Source organism: Orycteropus afer, unplaced genomic scaffold (genome assembly GCF_000298275.1).
Source record: "Orycteropus afer afer isolate SDZICR_OR568_19922 unplaced genomic scaffold, OryAfe1.0 scaffold00106, whole genome shotgun sequence".
In the NCBI taxonomy this organism is placed as follows: Eukaryota; Metazoa; Chordata; class Mammalia; order Tubulidentata; family Orycteropodidae; genus Orycteropus; species Orycteropus afer.
This window is the reverse complement of record NW_006921693.1, coordinates 6,940,954-6,957,952: the sequence shown is the minus strand read 5'-3', so window position 1 is coordinate 6,957,952 and position 16,999 is coordinate 6,940,954. Positions and strand designations below refer to the sequence as shown.

Below are 16,999 nucleotides of genomic sequence, written 5' to 3'. Positions count from 1 at the left end.
TATTATTTTTGCAGTGTTCCCTCCTCTCCCCTCCCAAGAAAGGACATTTTTGTTGTTGCTGTTGTTATGTGCCATGGAGTTGGACTTGACTCATAGCGACCCCTCCTTGAGTTTCCAAGGCAGTATCACTACGAAAGTAGATTGCCCAACCTTCCTTCCGAGGAGCGGCTGGTGGGTTTCAGCCGCCAGCCTTCTGGTTAGCAGTCAAATGCCTTAGACACTACGCCACCAGAGCTCCCCCAGGGACCTTAAGCTAAAGGAATTGTCAGGGTTTGCGCTCTTACTACACAGGCCACCTCCCTACGATCTCACACCCTTTGAGGTTAGCATAATCCTGAGAACAGAGCATGGATTCAGGCCAGACCATCTGTGTGTAACTCCTGGCATGGCTGCTTCCTGGCCGGGTGACCTTGGGCAAGTTAGTTACATAACCTCTGTGCTTCAATATTCTCCATCCACGAACACTCATAGGGTTGTTATGAGGATCAAATGAGTCAACACACAGGAAACACTTCGGATAGTGTCTGGCATGCAGCGGATGTTCTAGAAATGTGAGCCATCGTTACGTGGACAAGAAAATGAAGTTTGGTGAGGTCCCGTAAGTTACCTACCCACAGTCACGTGGTAACATAGGCACCATCTGAACCCAATTATGCCAATTTTTCTGAACTGAGGCAGAACACCCATAAGTAATACAAGACTGACTGGGACATGTTCTGTAAGCATCTTGGGGCCTCGGAGGAGGAACAATTACAGCTGCTTGAGAATCGCCAAGAAAACCTCCCTAACACAGAGATCTTCAGGACAGACCTTGAACTCTGAGAAAGATTCAAGTCACTGAGGATGGTGGAGGCAAGGACCCCCAGCTGAGAGAAGGGCCTCAACAGGGGCAGAGTACTGGACCTGTCACGTGCCCCTCATCACTGACTGAGGGATGGCTGTGCTTGGCCTGGGCCCTAGACCAAACCAAAACCAGACTCATTGCCATCAAGTGGACTCCAACTCATAGTGACCCCACTGAGTTTCCAAGGCGGTAAATCTTTACAGAAGTCGATTGCCCTAAAGTAGATTGTCCCTCTTCCTTCCATGGAGTTTGAACTATCAACCTTCTGGTTGTCAGTCAAATGCTTTAGACACCGCACCACCAGAGCTCCTTGGGCCCTAGAGCAGAGTTTCCCAATCTCAACACTATTTGGGGTCAGATGATTCTTTATCGTGGGGGGATGATTGTGAAGTATAGGATGTTTAACAAAACCCCTGGCCTCCACCCACTTAATGCCAGTAGCATACCTCCTCCTTCCCAGACATTGCCAAACTGTCCCCTAAACCAAAAGCAAACTCCTGCCATCGAGTCAATTCCAACTCCTAGTGACCCTTCAGGGCAGAGTAGAATTGCCCCCATGAGGTTTCCAAGGCTGTAAATCTTTACGGAAGCAGACTGCCTCATCTTTCTCCCATGGAGTGGCTGGTGGGTTCAAACCACTGACCTTTGGGTTAGTAGACAAGTGCTTAAACCACTGTGCCACCAGGCCTCCTTGACGCCTAGGTAAGGGGGTCAAAAGAACCACCAGTTGAGAACTGTGTCATAGATAAATGGAATTTTCAGGAAGCCCCAACCCTACTCAGTTGCTAACAGGAGCCCAGCTTCTCAGTCTTCCCCTTGGTGAGCAGGAGACAACCAGACTTCCGAGAGCCACAGGAAATCAGAAGGGGAGTAAAGTCCTGTAGAACTCACAGTGCCTGTAACTGAGGGCTCTCGGATGTGGACATCTCAAGACATGAATGTGTGGCTTCTTAGCTGGCCAGACGTCCTGTCCCAGGAGTGTAATTCCAGGTGAGGAAACTCGTTATTACAAACAGTGGACCCATCGATAATGACGACATTTCATAGGGCTGGAGTCACAGAGGAGAGGAGATGAGGAACAAGCTGACAGGTCACTGACCAATTGTGTGACAACTGGAATCAGTCACTTACTCTTTCTGGGCCACAGTTTTCTCATCAGTTAACTGAAGGAGCTGGGATACATCCAAAATTCTTTCCAGGTGAGGACTTCCCTTTAAGCACTATAGAGAGTGGTGAGGAGATGGTTCTCAGCTCAGTGGAAAAGAGTTCTGTGATCAACTAGCAATGTCTGCCAAGGGAACAGCTATGGGAGAGGGAGGAGTGTCAACACACACAGTGCAGTGTATATGCTCTGACTACTCTGAAGGGCACACCTGGAGTCTCAGAGGTCTGTGGGAGGACAAGAGCTGGCGACAAGAGAAGCAGGGCTCCTCTTCCTCCAGCAGCTCCTACGGGAAAGTTCTTCTCAGGGATTCTTTTCTTTCATCCCTCCTTCCCTCCCTTGCTCCCTTCTTTCTTTCTCTCTCTCCCTCTCCCTCTGCCTCTCTCTCTCTCTCTCTCTCTTTTGTTTTTTTCCTATGAAAGCCGCTCTGCAGGTGAACAGGAAGAAAATAGTCCATACAGGTTGAGCTTTGTTGGGCAACTACTAGGCATTGTCTCAGGAAGGCAGAATGCATCAGTGGAAAAGTTCCTGTCCTTGAGGAGTTTACCTCCCAGTGGGGTGGGCAGGGCAGGTAATAAGCAAGCACACACTAAGTCAGATGGTGGTAAGTGCTCAGAAGCTGGGTAAGGGGTGGCTGGCATGCTTTTCACCTAGAGTGTGCCCTCAGAGCAGGGGCATGGAAGAAGTCACAGTTCCCCAGCCCTGTGGTCCTCATTCCCTGGCCCCTGGGTCTCCTAGTGTTGAAGGTGGACACACGCTGCCTCTGTCCTTCCCATACCTCTTCCTGGAGCACTGGGATCCCTGACCTTCTTGAGGACTGCCATCAAATGTGTTTGTTTTCTGGGTCCCTGGTTCTTCCATGTGACACGAGGGCATGAAGCCAGGTTCCTGTCCTTCGTGGGGCAAGTCTCTTGTCCTTCTCTGGACCTGTTTCTTCATCTGTAACCCTGAGAAGATTGGGACCACTCCGGCTTCCTGATCCTCAATCCCTTGCTGAGAGCAGACCCAGGAGGGAGTGGGAGCACGGGGATGGCTAAGAAAGCTCCCTCCTGCGTGGGCTGCTTATTTGTAATCTGTTGGCTTCTGAGGGGCGGGGGGAGAGAACAAACTTCCTTATTATAAACTCATATTGTGAATACAGGAAGATTTAGAAAATACAGAGAAAATTAATGAAGGGGGGAGAAATTCACCAACGACAACCACTGTTAACATTCCGCTGCTTTTGGTCTTTGATTCAGGGTAGCTTTGAACTTTCTTATAAGCGAATTGTGTTGCTATTTTAGCCATAGTGTGAATGTAAAGTAATCAAAAGCAAATTCTTGTTCATTTTAGGTCCTAGTCAAAAAACTTATCAGGAAATTAATAATCAATTTTGAAAACTGGGAGATCATACGGACCATCTGGTCACTGGCCTCATGCCCAGACGAGGCCAAATTGATACGGCTCGGATCTCCCTATAGCTCTGGGGTAGGAAGGGGCAGTGGCCAGAGGACGTGTGTTGGGTGCATTCACACATACACACACATCACAGGAAAGGGGGGTAAGGGCTCTGATCAACCTGAGCCTCATTACCTCTCTGTGTACCTGAGCAGGTGAAGACTTCTGACCCCTAGAGAAGGGGCTGGGCCTATTTTAGCTGTTGGCATCAGTAACATCACTAGGGATATAAGGGGGCTGCAGACCACACCAGGTAAGGGGACAGTGTCAGAGGAGGTGACCCAGAAAGACTGTCTATAAAGTTTTTGTGTAGTGTTTCAGCAGGAATTTATTACTTCTTATAAAAATATTCGAGCTAGTAACCAAAATATTTCCGTAACTTCAGCTAACATGCATCGATATGCTCCTGACTCTAAAACGCTATGCTGACTTAGTTTTTGAACCTTCTCATGCGCGGCGGTCAGGGCGTCAGTGTTACCTAGTCACAAACGCGCGGTTTTGTCCGCATGCGCGAGAAGCGTGCAGTTGTTTTTGTTGCGGCTTGTGTTTTCACAGGCACAGATTTTATCAGATTTTCTGGTGTTTTAGTTACAATATTGTGGTAATTAGTATTTGGAAGCTATTTCAATCTTTTTTTTTTTTTTTTTTTTTTGAGAATGAAGTACCAAAGGAAAAGAAGGAGGAAAATGAAAAGACTTCCTCTTAGTTATTACTAATTGTTGTAACCAATAATGTTGTGGGAACTCTGGTGGCATGGTGCCTAAGGCATTTGACTGCTAATCAGAAGGCTGGCGGTTCAAACCCACCAGCCACTCCTCAGAAGGAAGACTGGGCAATCTCCTTCCATAGAGGTACCACCTCGGAAACTCAAGGAGGGGTTACTATGAGTCAAAATCTCAACTGCAGTGAGTTTGGTTGTCTTTTAATTATGTTGTAATTCAATGTAGAAAGATTTTGCAAAGCAATTTTGTTGTTAGTTTTCCTATAATCTAAGAAATACTGAATTTAAGCAATTTATAGCTATATCTATCTATCACATGTATTCCATGATTAAAACTGATAATAAACATTGGATTCCATATGGTCTGGTATGAGAGGAAGTGTAGGGGGGGGATGACACCATGAGTTGCCACACAGGGGGCTCCAGCCCTAATGATGACACTGCTTGGCACATTGCCTAGCCAGAATTAGGCTTGGGTAAGAGGAAAACCTCTGAATATCCAACTACTTCTTTCCTTCTCCGCTACATACATTCTAGAACTGATAATAGGATTTATAACATTTTGAGAGTAGAAAGGGAAGGGAAGGAAAGAGTTGGCTTTTTGTCTGGCACAATGGAAAGTACCTGGGCTTTGGAATTACAATGTCTGGTTTTACCACTTACTAGCTGTGTGATCTTGGGTCAGTTACTCAACATCTCTGAGCCTTGGTGTCCTCATCTATAAAGCAAGGCCTATTAATGCCTCCCTCCTTCATCACAGAGTCAGCACACAGTGAGCACTTAATGATGTCCAAGTGTAGGAGAGGTCAAACTGGAATGTTCCCTTGGGGTATTCTGTGCAGTGTCTCAGATTCTAGGCTCCGAAAGTGGAGCTTAATTTGGCAGCAACAGGAGCCACTGAAAGTCTTTGAGCCGCGAGATGACCCCGAGAAAATCCTGCAAATTATTGCTCCCTTCCTCCTTGTCTGTCTCAGCAGGATGAGGACTAGATTGATGTGATATGGAATCAGAGAACGGGCTGAGGAGGACACGGATGAGACCAGACAGGCGGACCTGGGGAAGAGGTTAAGTCAACGCACATAGCAAGAGTTGGTGAAGACAGTAAGGACCAGGCAGGGACCCAAGAGGGCAACGCAGAGAGTTTGTTGGTTTTACTCCCTGAGAGGTTCTGGGGATTGTGCGCAGGAGATAAAGCAAAGGTGCATCGTCAGGCTGTGGTTAGCAGCTGACCGGGTTAGCCTTTTGTATCACTAGGGACTCCTTCCAAATTCACTGCTGCGCTTGTACTCAAATCCTAATGTCATAGTCTGTTTCTGGCAGAACCCAAAGACCATCATGATTGGAGATACTCCATCCCATTGCCAGACCATGACCTGATCCAGAAGGGAACCATGGCTGCTGCCTTCATTGTTCGTTTACGTCAAACACCAAGCTGCCACCTCTCCCTCCAGCATGGGGACAGGCTGGCCTCATGCCTTAGCTGCTCCTCGGGACAGTATGCCAAGCAGCACCTCCAGAGACCTGGGATCTCTTTGCGGATTCTGTTCAAACAGGCACAATACAAGAGAGAGGTAGGTGAGAGAGCTTCCTCAGAGCGCAGGGAGGGGTGGGAACTCGGGGTGTGACCGTGGGTAAGGAGGGGCGCCTGAGGAGTGCTGGCCTGCCTCCAGCTTCCTGCCTTCACTCAGCGGGTCTCAGGGGCAGTATCTCTTCCCCAGAGAGAAAGGATCATCTAGAAGCCCGTCAGCCTGCGGACAGGGAGCCCCGGCGGGGACCACTGGCACAGTCCTTTCACAGGCCCCATCCGTCGGGCTGGGTGATGGGCCAGCGGAGCCTCCCAACTTTGTCAAAAAGCCTGAAGGTCTCTGGGCTTCCAGGACGGTTGTGCAATTGAGCGGGAACCAGGCTCACCTTGGCCTTCCCCTACAGCTGGGAGGGAGGGGATCACCGGTGGCTGACTGTGCCAGGGCGGGGTGTGAGCCAGTGCTGGGCCTGCGGGCTGGGCGGGTGGCCCTCAGAGATAAGCCAATCCGTGGCCGCCGCCGTGGATTCCTGCACGGCCCTGTCCAGGCCAGCGGTGGATCGTTCGCCTGAGCCCGGTGCGGGGCTGGGCACGCTGCTCGCCAGTCCCGGGAGCTGGAGCTTCCGGAGGCAGGTGCTCTGCCCTTCTGGGCTCAGCTCCTCACGGTTGGGAAGAGCTCCGGGCAACGGCCTCCTCTCAGCAACGGGGCGGGATGAGCCGGTCAAGGCATGTGGGCAAGATCCAGAAACGCCTGGACGATGTCAAGAACCAGTGGGTCCGGCCAGCCAGAGCTGACTTCAGCGACAACGAGAGTGCCCGGCTGGCCACAGATGCCCTCTTGGACGGGGGTCCTGAGGCCTACTGGCGGGCACTCAGCCAGGAAGGCGAGGTGGACTTCTTGTCCTCAGAGGAGGCCCAGTACATCCAGGCCCAGGCCAAGGAGCCCCCCTGCACTCCAGAGCCCCCTGGAGGGGCTGAGGTAGGCCTCAGGGGACACGACTCAGCCTCCCTGCAGTCAGGTACCTACTTTCCTGTGGCCTCAGAGGGCAGCGAGCCAGCCCTGCTGAACACCTGGGCCTCAGTGGAGAAGCCCTACCTGAAGGAGAAGTCCAGCGCCACTGTGTATTTGCAGACGGACAAACACAACAACATCAGAGACCTGGTGCGCCGTTGCATCACTCGGACCAGCCAGGTAGCCATGCTAGAGCCTGGGTCTCCTTGGCCACCAGGTGGGGAGGAATGGAGTGTGTGTGTGGGAGGGGTCGTTGCACTCTAAGGGTGAAGGTCTAGGTGACTGAAACTTAAGATGGAGTCGGTGATGTTGCCCTCTGCCTTTGTGGGATCCCTGACTTCCTGATCCCATCTGTCACCACCTGGGTCCAGCGACATCACCTATCACTGTAACCCCTGTAAGTGCTTCCTGCCTAGTTCTCCTCTCTCGTCTCCATCCTCTGCTACCCGGGCTCCATGCTGCAGCACAGTGCTTTTTCTAAACTACACACCCAATTGATCCCTTGCCTGCTTAGAGATTTAAATGGCTCCCGATTGCCTGTGGTGGGAAAAGCAACTTCCGTAGCAGGGCTCACCACCTCCCCAGCTCCTCTCCTACCTCCTTCCTGTAGATCCTTGACCCCACCATGTTCCATCTTACTGTGTTTGCATGTCTGTCCCCTCTGCCTGGGACCCCCTCATCTTCCCTGCTTTTCACCTGAGTAGGTCCTACTTGGGGGCACTGATGGGTTAGTGGTAGGATTCTCACCTTCATGTGGAACACGTAGATTCTACTCCCAGTCAATGCACCTCAGGCACAGCGTCCACCGTGGCGGTCAGTGGAGGCGTGTGTGTTGCCACGATGCTGAACAGGTCTCAGCGGAGCTTCCAAACTAAGATAGACTAGGAGGAGAGGCCTGGAGATCTGCTTCTGAAAATCACAGAAAGCCCTGTGGCTTCCAACGGCCCCATCTTGTTGCGCTCAGGGCTAGGGGCAGACTCCACAGCAGCACTGGAGTCGCTTCCCTGCGAAGCCTTTCTCGAGTCCCCCAGGTGTGGTTAAGCGCCCCACTTCTGTGTTCCAAATTAAGGGGAGCCACTTCTTTGGGGAGCACACTGCCCTTGTGCCTCAGACTGCTCAGGGTTGTCTGCCCACATGGCCTCTCAGTGACTAACCAGCCTGAGGTCGGGCAGAAGATGGGGAGGTGGCAGAGAAGGTCCTTCCCACCTCAGAGATTCACATTTTAATAAGTGACTTGGGAAGAGGAAAATTTCTTCAAGATCAAAGCTTGGCTAACAGAATTCCAGACACAGTGACAGGTGTTTGGATCCGTTCTTCCAGTCCAGGCAGGTGAACAGGCTCTGGAAACACCTGTCTTAAATGGGCTGCAAGGGGCAGCCTGCTCTCAGCTAGGGAGCAGGCAGGGGGCTCCAGTTCTGGGGTCTCCTTCTTTCCAGGTGCCAGAATGACTCTCCACACTGGCACAGAGATGCCCACTCCCCCCTCCCAGAGCTGAGGAGGGGCAGAGTGGAGGAGGGGCCCCTGGGAAAAGTATTTCTCAATCTGTCATCTATAAAGATGTGCACGCTCTCTGTCTCGTTCTCTCTTCTCTCTCACTCACGTCATAAAATGATTTTGTTACATTCACAAGAACTCATAAAAGAACATGCTGACATTCAAACTCAATTTTTGCTAGCGTCCCAGTCTTCTGATGAACTCTCCTCCCAAGTTCAATATTGTCTGCAATCTTAAACCAACCCAGTGGCTGCTGAGTTGACTCTGGCCCATGGCTACCCCACATGTCAAACTAGAACTGTTCCAGACTTTTCTTCTAAGGCACCTGGGGATGTACTTGAACCTGCAACCTTCTGATTAGCTGCTGAGCATGTTAGCTGTTAGCACCACCCAGGAAGTCTATGTGAAATCTTAAGGTTCTAGAAAAAGCCACCAGGCTGTACATGGAGGGGGAGGGAGGAGTGGAGTTCTGAAAACTTAAATGGAAGGTAGCAGTGGGTGGAGCATGGGTTTTTCCTGTCACTGTACTAGTGGCTCAATGCCTAAGGCATTGGACTGCTAACCAGAAGGTTGGTGGTTCAAACCCACCAGCTGCTCCACAGAAGGAATACTGGGCAATCTACTTCCATAAAGATTTACCACCTCGGAAACCCAATGGGGGTCACTATGAGTCAGAATCAACTTGATGGCAGTGGGTTTTACACTGCTTTAGAGCTGTATTTCTTGTTTCTGTGGTGGAGGGCAGCCGAGTTTGACAGATGGCCGGTAGGCAGCCAGGAACGCTGCCTGTGCACCCCAGGAGAGTCGCCTGAAATCCCCAGGCCTCAGGTTCCTTGTGAAGTGAAGGTTCCTTCCCATGAAAAAGGCCCGCTCATAACTGTACAGCTCTACTCTCTCTGTGTTCAATGCATTCCCAAGGGGTGGGGACCAATGGTGTCGGGGAGGTTCTCAGCCACGGCTGCACTGGGAGGGTGAGTGACACACCCTGGAAAGAAGCCAGGCTGGGGCTTGCGAAACGTAGTCCCCCAAGCTGAGCCCCTCCCCTTCCCCGACTCCCCACCCAGCAGACCTTCTTCTCTCCACGTCTGAGGCTGCTCGAATCCTTTGTTTGACCAACACAGCATTTATGCCTTTGAGACATTTACAAAGCCGAAGATTTCACCAAAAGTAAGGCTTTCTAGTGCCTCGCTGCAGATGGGAAGACCTGGTTCTGCAGGGACTTGGGGGGCCACTGCTTGTCCCTTTGCTGTATCTCCACCACTCTCTCTCTGTTGCCCCAGGTCCCCATGGGCTTCACCCATTTTGTTGCCTGCCAGGTCTCTACAGGGAGGGAGTTTGTGATATCCCCCCATGCACACACAACACCTGTGCACATACACACACGCGTGCATGTACACACATATATGCACACAAAGGTGCAGGGCTGGCCACTCCCACCCAGACGTCAAGTGGGCTAGATCCCCACCCGCAGTCCATGGACGCGACTGTGTCCTCCCCACACCCTTTCACCACGCAGAGGAGGAGAGAGGAGGGAGGAGACCAGGGACGAGTCCTCCCTCTTCAATGGCTTCTGTTTGGAGAGGGGCCTCGGGGTAGACTCCAACCTCCAACCTTTCAGTTAGCAGCCAGGCCTGTGAACTGCTTGTGTCACTCAGGAACGTCATGTGGGACAATGAACAAACCAGTTGCCATCCAGTAGATTTGGAATCATGGTAACCTACGTGTTTCAGGACAGAGCTGCACTCCACAGGGACTTTTATGGCTGTGATCATTCAGAAGCAGATAGCTTGGCCAACCGAAAGGTCGGTGGTTTGAGTCCACCCAAATGCACCTCAGAAGAAAGGTCTGGGGATCAGCTTCCAAAAAACGAGCCACTGAAAACCCTGTGGAGCACAGTTCGACTCCGACACACAGGGGTCACCATGAATTGGGATCAGCTCCACGGCAACTGGTTTTGTTCAACCCATTGAAGCTGGACAACGAGGAAGGAAGACCAAAGAAGAATCAATGCATTTGAATTATGGTGTAGGCAAAGAATACTGAAAATATCATGGACTGCCAGAAGAACTAACAAATCCATCCTAGGGAAAGTGCAGCCAAACGCTCCTTAGAAGCGAGAATGGCCAGACTTCCTCTCACTTACTTTGGTCATGCTGTCAGAAGGGACCAGCCCCTGGAGAAGGAGATCATGCTTGGTAAAGTAGAGGGTCAGCGAAGAAGGGGAAGCCCCTCAATGAGATGGACTGCAACAAGGGGCTCAAGCATAGCAAGGAATGTGAGGATGGCTCAGGACCAGGCAGTATTTCATTCTGTTGTACAGAGGGTCGCCATGAGTTGGATCAGCTCGACAGCAACTACCAACACCACCGCACCCTCTCAGGCAGCACACCCATGCAGGGGCCTGAAGAAGAATGGTACAAAGCAGCTATCGGCCTGGGACTAATCCAGCTGGGGGATGGTCCCAACAGAAAGCCCATGAGATAGACCTAGACACGGTGAGCCTTTCCTTCTAAGCATCCTCCCACCAGGATGCCGGGCTACTTCCAAACCTGCCCCCTTTCCTCTTCAGTAGCCCACCTGCTCAGCAGCCCTGTCTCAGGGCAACGAGGGCTCACTGGAACAGAGCCGGAAGGATTTATTGGCCCAGTGGGGAGAGAGGGAATTGTCTCCTTTGTCTGGCACTGGGAACAGGAGGCAAGCCTTTCACAAAAAAAACCTCAGCTAATTGTGGTGCCGTAGGCTTACATTTGTGTGAAAATGTAATTGTGCAATAACAGGGTCACAGTTCTAATGGCTCCTGGGTGCACTGGGTTAAATCATGTCCAACCAGAACCCCAGAATGTGGCCTTATTTGGAAATGGGGTCTTTGTAGATGTAATTTGTTAAGATTCTGGAGGAGGCTGAGTAGGGTGGGCCCTAATCCGATATGACCAGGGTCCTCATAAGAAGAGAGGAAGATGTACAGAGACAGAGAGGCACAGAGGAGAAGGCCATGGGAAGAGGGAGCCAGAGATTGGTGTGGCACAACTACAAACCAAGGCAGCGATGTGTGCGCTCCTGCCAGCCAAGCGTCCGTGCCTCATTTTGCTGCCAACAGCACCCCAGTCTTACTTCAAGGGATCTCCACTCCTCTGCTCTCAGTGTGGTCATGGTGGGCTTCTGCCATCCCTGGGTTGGAGTGGGAGAGGGTCCACGACCTAGGCCAGGCCACTAAGAGTCCTGCCACAGACACTGATCCAGGGTGGCCACGTGCCTCAGTTCTTCTAATGAGAGTCAGCTGCAGGACTATTGCTGTGACTCTTGGGAAAGTAAAGCATTCTTTCTACCAGGTTATTTAGCTGGCGGGATCTAAGCTGGCAGCCATCCTTTCACCCCTTGGGGACTGGGGCCTGAGAAATGTGTTCCTTCCTCTCACCGTCTCCTTTGTTCTTCTTTTCTCCCCTCTGTTCTCCTTCTTTCTCGAGCTTTTCTCCTCTTCCTTCTCTGTTCTCCCCACTCTATGGGCATAGCTGTCCTTGGCTGCTATCCAGTTGGCTCCAATTCATGGAGACCTTCCATAGACCAGAACGAAACACTGCCCCATCCTCATGATTGTTCATATGTTTGAGCCCATTGTGGCAGCCACTGTATCAAACCATCTCATAGAGGCTCCCTCATGTTCACTGATCCTCCACTTGACCAAATGTGACCTCCTTTTCTGGAGATTTCTTAGGCGTAGAGACTGAAGGATGTATGGTGAGGCTGGAGAGGTGGGGTCAGGACGGAATCAGGTCTCCACTCAGCCCTTCTTTGCCCTCCTTGAATTCTGCCCAGGCAGGCCACTGCTGCCACTCTCACCCCGTCTCCTCTCCATCACAGTGGCATCAGGAACAGCTCTCCCCACCCCCAATGCCCAGGCCCCCTGGGACCTCAGGAAGTTTGACTGAAACCAGTTAGCACCTGGTCCCAACCCTTCTGGTCACCACCCTCTCTGCCCTGGCCCAGGTCCTGGCCATCCTGATGGATGTGTTCACAGATGTGGAGATCTTCTGTGACATCCTAGAGGCAGCCAACAAGCGTGGGGTGTTCGTCTGTGTGCTCTTGGACCAGGGAGGTGTGAAGCTCTTCCAGGAGATGTGTGACAAAGTACAGGTCTCTGACCGTCACCTCAAGGTAGGGGCCCTAAAAGCACTATGTATCAGTCGGGATAGCATAGGCTGTGCTGTGGTAACAGATACCCTCCCCCTCAATGACAACACAATCAAAGTTTACTTCTTGCTCAGAATCCTCTGTAGATCAGATGGCCCTCTTCCATCTTGTGGCAACACCATCAGGGATATGTGGCTTCCAAATTACAGTGACAGGGAAGAGCGGGCTGGAGGATTCCATGGAATATTCTTAGGACCATACCCAGAAAGGGGTTCCCCTCACTTCTTCCATCTCCCATTGGCCTCATCTGGATACATGGGAGATGGGAAGTGTAAAGAGGTCTCTGGGTACTTAGTGAGCATGATCTTAGACACAGTCTCCTTTTCTCCTCTCAGCTGGGGAAGGAAACGTAGTGGATGCATTTCACAGGGCAGGACAACACCGAGTTTAGTCTGATACATATTTCGAACCCCGTGTCTCCAACAAGAATATCTTCTTAGACTTAACTGAATCCTACTTCTCCCTCTCCTGGCAGGGAAAGAACCCCAGAGATAAGGGTTCATTTAGTCATATCAAATTTGGGAAGTCACAGCCAATGCCAGGTCAAATATGAACTCTTATGAGCGGGCCCAGCTGAACAGCTGGGGGCAGTCCTCAGGGTTCCTTTGATGATTCCTCCAAGCCAGGCAGGTAGGACCCTCCTCCCCTTCCTCCCAGACGAGAATGAAGCCTCCTCCATCTCTACCTCTCCCTTCACACAGACAACAACGCAGCTGGGGTCAGTGCTCCCTCCTGATGCCTAGGCCTCAGGACCCCTGTGAGGTCTGCTTGATGTGACCTGGATCACACCTCTTGACATGAGGCCATTGTAACAGGTCATGGGAGTCACCACTGGACTTGCCTTTATGGGCCACACAGTCCACAACTGAGAATCCTCTGCCACTCAAGTGAAGATGGGTCGCTCCTCCCGAGATCTCACAGAGCTCATGAGAGGCCCGGGGAGCTGACAAAGGCATTGCAGCTGGGCGTGTCCACCAGAGAGCCTGGCCGGCCACCAGTGGGCATCTGTGGGACACGGCAGCGTTCCACCACCTTCCTCTGCCCTGACACTGCAGAGACATCACACTGTTCACATGTTCTTTCGTTTCTCCAGTGTAAGGGTTCCAGCCCCAGGGCTGGGGCAGCAGGAGCTGCTAGAGGATAAGAGGGACACATGAAGACATGGTTTGGTCAGAAACCCACCTTCTCTGAGACAGAGCAATCCAGAGTCCATTGGGACTCCATGGAGCTGCCTCCTCTGGCTGCAACAAGCCTCCCTGCTGACCTGTTTAGAACCAGGGACTTGCCGTCAAGTAACTGTCAGAATTCTTGTGGTCCACAGGGATCTCGAGTGAGGGTTCCAAGGCATCGGGCCTTCCTCTTGTTTTTATTTGCTGCCTTGTTTGAATTCTAACCCCTTCCCCCCCCCCCTTTTTTTAATTACCAAATAATGCCAAGACAATGGAGAAAATCTAGAAAACTCAGCAAGACAATGATCCATAATCCCACCGACCTGAGATAACCCGTTTACATCTTGGTGAACCCTTCCAGATGTCCTTCTCTGCTAATACTATCTATGAACACGTAATTCGTGACTTTCTGTCCGTAGAACATTTCCATCCGGAGTGTGGCAGGAGAGGTGTACTGTGCCAAATCTGGCAGGAAATTCTCTGGCCAGATCCGGGAGAAGTTCATCATCTCGGATTGGAGATACGTCCTGTCTGGGTCATACAGGTGAGCACTGGGTTTCACATCCTCACATGGCTTCCATGAAGCCCAGCACTGAGCGTTGCCACATAGCTTATTCGGGGGGTGGGACTAATCTGGGCCTCTCCTGGGAACGTGTGGGTGGAGATGCGCCTCCACCTGCCTCAGCTCCCCTTGCAATCTGCAGCAGGGCGCAGTATCACCTGCTTTTGCGCAGGTCTCCAGGTGTGAGTACAGGGTCACATGATTCGTTTTGATTGTGAGTGTGTGTGCTCCATATTTTAAACAATTTTTATTCTTTGGATACAATAGCTTAAGATAGATATAATTCACATACAACTCGCCCATTTAAACCACAGGGCGATGGCTTTTAGCATGTCACAGAGTTGTGCAACCATCCTCACAATCAATTTCAGAACATTTTCATCATCCCTGAGAAGAATCCCTGGGCCATTAGCAGCCAATCCCCGTTTCCCACCACCCCGAGCCTCTGGCCACCCTTCCTCTACTTTCTATCTTGACAGATTTGCTTATTCTGTACATTTCATATAAATGGAATCGTACGGGATGTTGTCTAATCTTTCAATGAGCACAATGCTTTCAAGGTTCATCCACGTTGTAGCATTATCAGTACGCCATTCCTTGTTACTGCTACATATTAATTCCATTGGATGGCTATACTACCTTCCATTCGAACACTCATCAGGGGATGGACATTTGGGTTGTTCCCACCTTGGGGCTGTTATGAATAATGTTGCTATAAACAGTTGTATACTAGTTTACTAGTTTTGGGGTGGACTGTATGTTCAGTTCTCTTGGATACATGTCTAGGAGCGGACTGGACTACTAAACATGACGGTTGGTGGTTCAAACCCACCAGCAGCAACTTCAGAAGTAAGGCCTGTTGATCTGCCTCTGAAAGGTGACAGCCTATGGAGCAGTTCTGCTCTGCACAGAGTCACCTTGAACGGGAACAGACTCAGTGGCAACTAACAACAACACTGTAACTCTGTGTTTAACCTTTTGAGAAACTGCCAGATTTTTTTTTCCCCCCAAAGTGGCTGCACCATTTTACATTTCTACCAGCAATATGGGGCAGCGGGGTTCAGTAAGGAGCCCTGGTGGTGCAGTGGGTAAAGCATATGGATGCTAACCAAAGGGTTGGTGGTTCAAACCCCTCAGCAGCTCCACAAGAGAAAGAGTCTGCTTCAGTACAAATTTACAACCTTGGAAACCCCATAGGAGCAGTTCTACTTTGCCCAGAAAAGGGTCAAGGATCTTTCTGACTCAGAATCGACCTGATGACAGTGACTTTGGATTTGGGGTTTGGGTGGTTCAGTGGTGTAATTCTCACCTTCCACGAGGGAGACCTGAGTTTAATTCCAATCCAACGCACGTCAAACACAGCCACCACCCTGTCGCTGGAGGCTTGAATGTTGCTATGACGCTGAACAGGCTGCAGCAGAGCTTCCAGACCAAGATGGACCAGAAGGAAAGGCCTGGCAACCTACATCTGAAAATCCACCAGTGAAAAGTCTAGGGGCCAGAACCACAACCAAGTATGGGAACGATGCACAGCCAGGCAGCCTTTGGTTCTGTTGTGCATGGGGTCACCATGAGTTGGGGCCAACTTGATGGCAGCTAACACCACTTGACACCAGGCACGTTCTAGGATTAGGGGGTGCCCTCCTGGAACTCACACTTAAGTTGGGAAGATAATAGCCAGGTAGACAGAAAAGGGGAGTGGGAAGAAATCAATAGAACAAGTGCCATCTGTGCATCCCAACAGTAGCTCCAAAACATGGTCATTGAGTTATACAGGCCCCCATATGATGGCAGCACAAACTAAAAGTAGGATGACAGCTTCCCAGTAAACCCCAGAGGAAGAAAATGTAGGTGGGCACTAAGTGTAGCCCCCATGGGTCATGAAAAGTTAAAGAAAACATTATCTCTGTGTTTAACTTCTCAAGATGTGGATGGGCCCACCCTTTTGTTGTGTGCAGTTGGGTTGATGCTGACTCCTAGTGACCTTGAATGACAGAGGAGAACTTTCCCATAGAGTTTCTTAGGCTGAAACCTTTACAGGAGCAGATCTCTAGGTCTCTTCTCAACAGAATTACTGGTGGGTTCAGACCAATAACCTTTCAGTTAGCAGCTGAGCAATTAATTACTGTGCCACCAGAGCTCCGTTGTCTCAACTGTAATCCCCAAATTGATAGATTTTTGACCCTTGAACAAACCCAAACTAAACCAGAAAGTTGTCGTATATTACACTTTCACCCAGAAAGAAAAAGATTTTGAGTTTGTTACACACTGAACTCTGAACATCTCTTCATCTCTCTGGGCCTGTTTCCATATTTAAAAAAAAGCGGGGGGGAGGGACAATAATAATAGTCAATGTGATTGTTGTGAGAATTAAGTACAACAGCAAGTACAAATACACAGCTGGTGCCCAACGTGTGGGACACATTCAAAAAGATATCACTTAATAGTGCAATATGCTTTACGACGCTTATCATTTCCCATTTATGTTGAAAAGTGTAATTCCAGCAAAGCTGATTTGAAAAGGAGCAGTGACTTTTACTAGGTGGGCTGGCCAGGATTTAATGAACATCAGTCTGTTACATAAAATGTTTGACCTCGCCTCCCAGTGGGTTCTTGTGAATTAGAAAAGAGCCATAGTTCCAACAACAAGTACAATCATTTCATGATTTGTGACGCATTCTTCCAGGTGGTAAGAGCCCTTCGTTTATCTCATTCTGTGTACAGACACCCTCAGGATAAAGCAGCTTTTCCACAAGCAGCCCCTCATCCCACGGGAGCCAATCATGCAGGATGGAGAGGTGGTAGGAAGCAGACTTCCATGGTTGAGCTGTGTTCTAGGCACTGGGCAGGTGCCATCAGACCTTTTTTAAAAAATAAATAAAAACCCA

General features: G+C 50.4%; 1 protein-coding gene across 1 annotated transcript in view; it reads left to right on the top strand.

Moving 5' to 3' along the window:
- Positions 1-6,398: 6,398 nt before the first annotated feature.
- FAM83A (family with sequence similarity 83 member A) overlaps positions 6,399-16,999 on the top strand; it is a 17,486-nt gene continuing 6,885 nt past the window's right edge. Inside the window, exons 1-3 of the mRNA XM_007943418.1 lie at positions 6,399-6,878; positions 12,177-12,344; positions 13,969-14,093. Coding sequence (XP_007941609.1) covers positions 6,399-6,878; positions 12,177-12,344; positions 13,969-14,093 — 773 coding nt within the window. The remainder of the gene's footprint in view (positions 6,879-12,176; positions 12,345-13,968; positions 14,094-16,999) is intronic.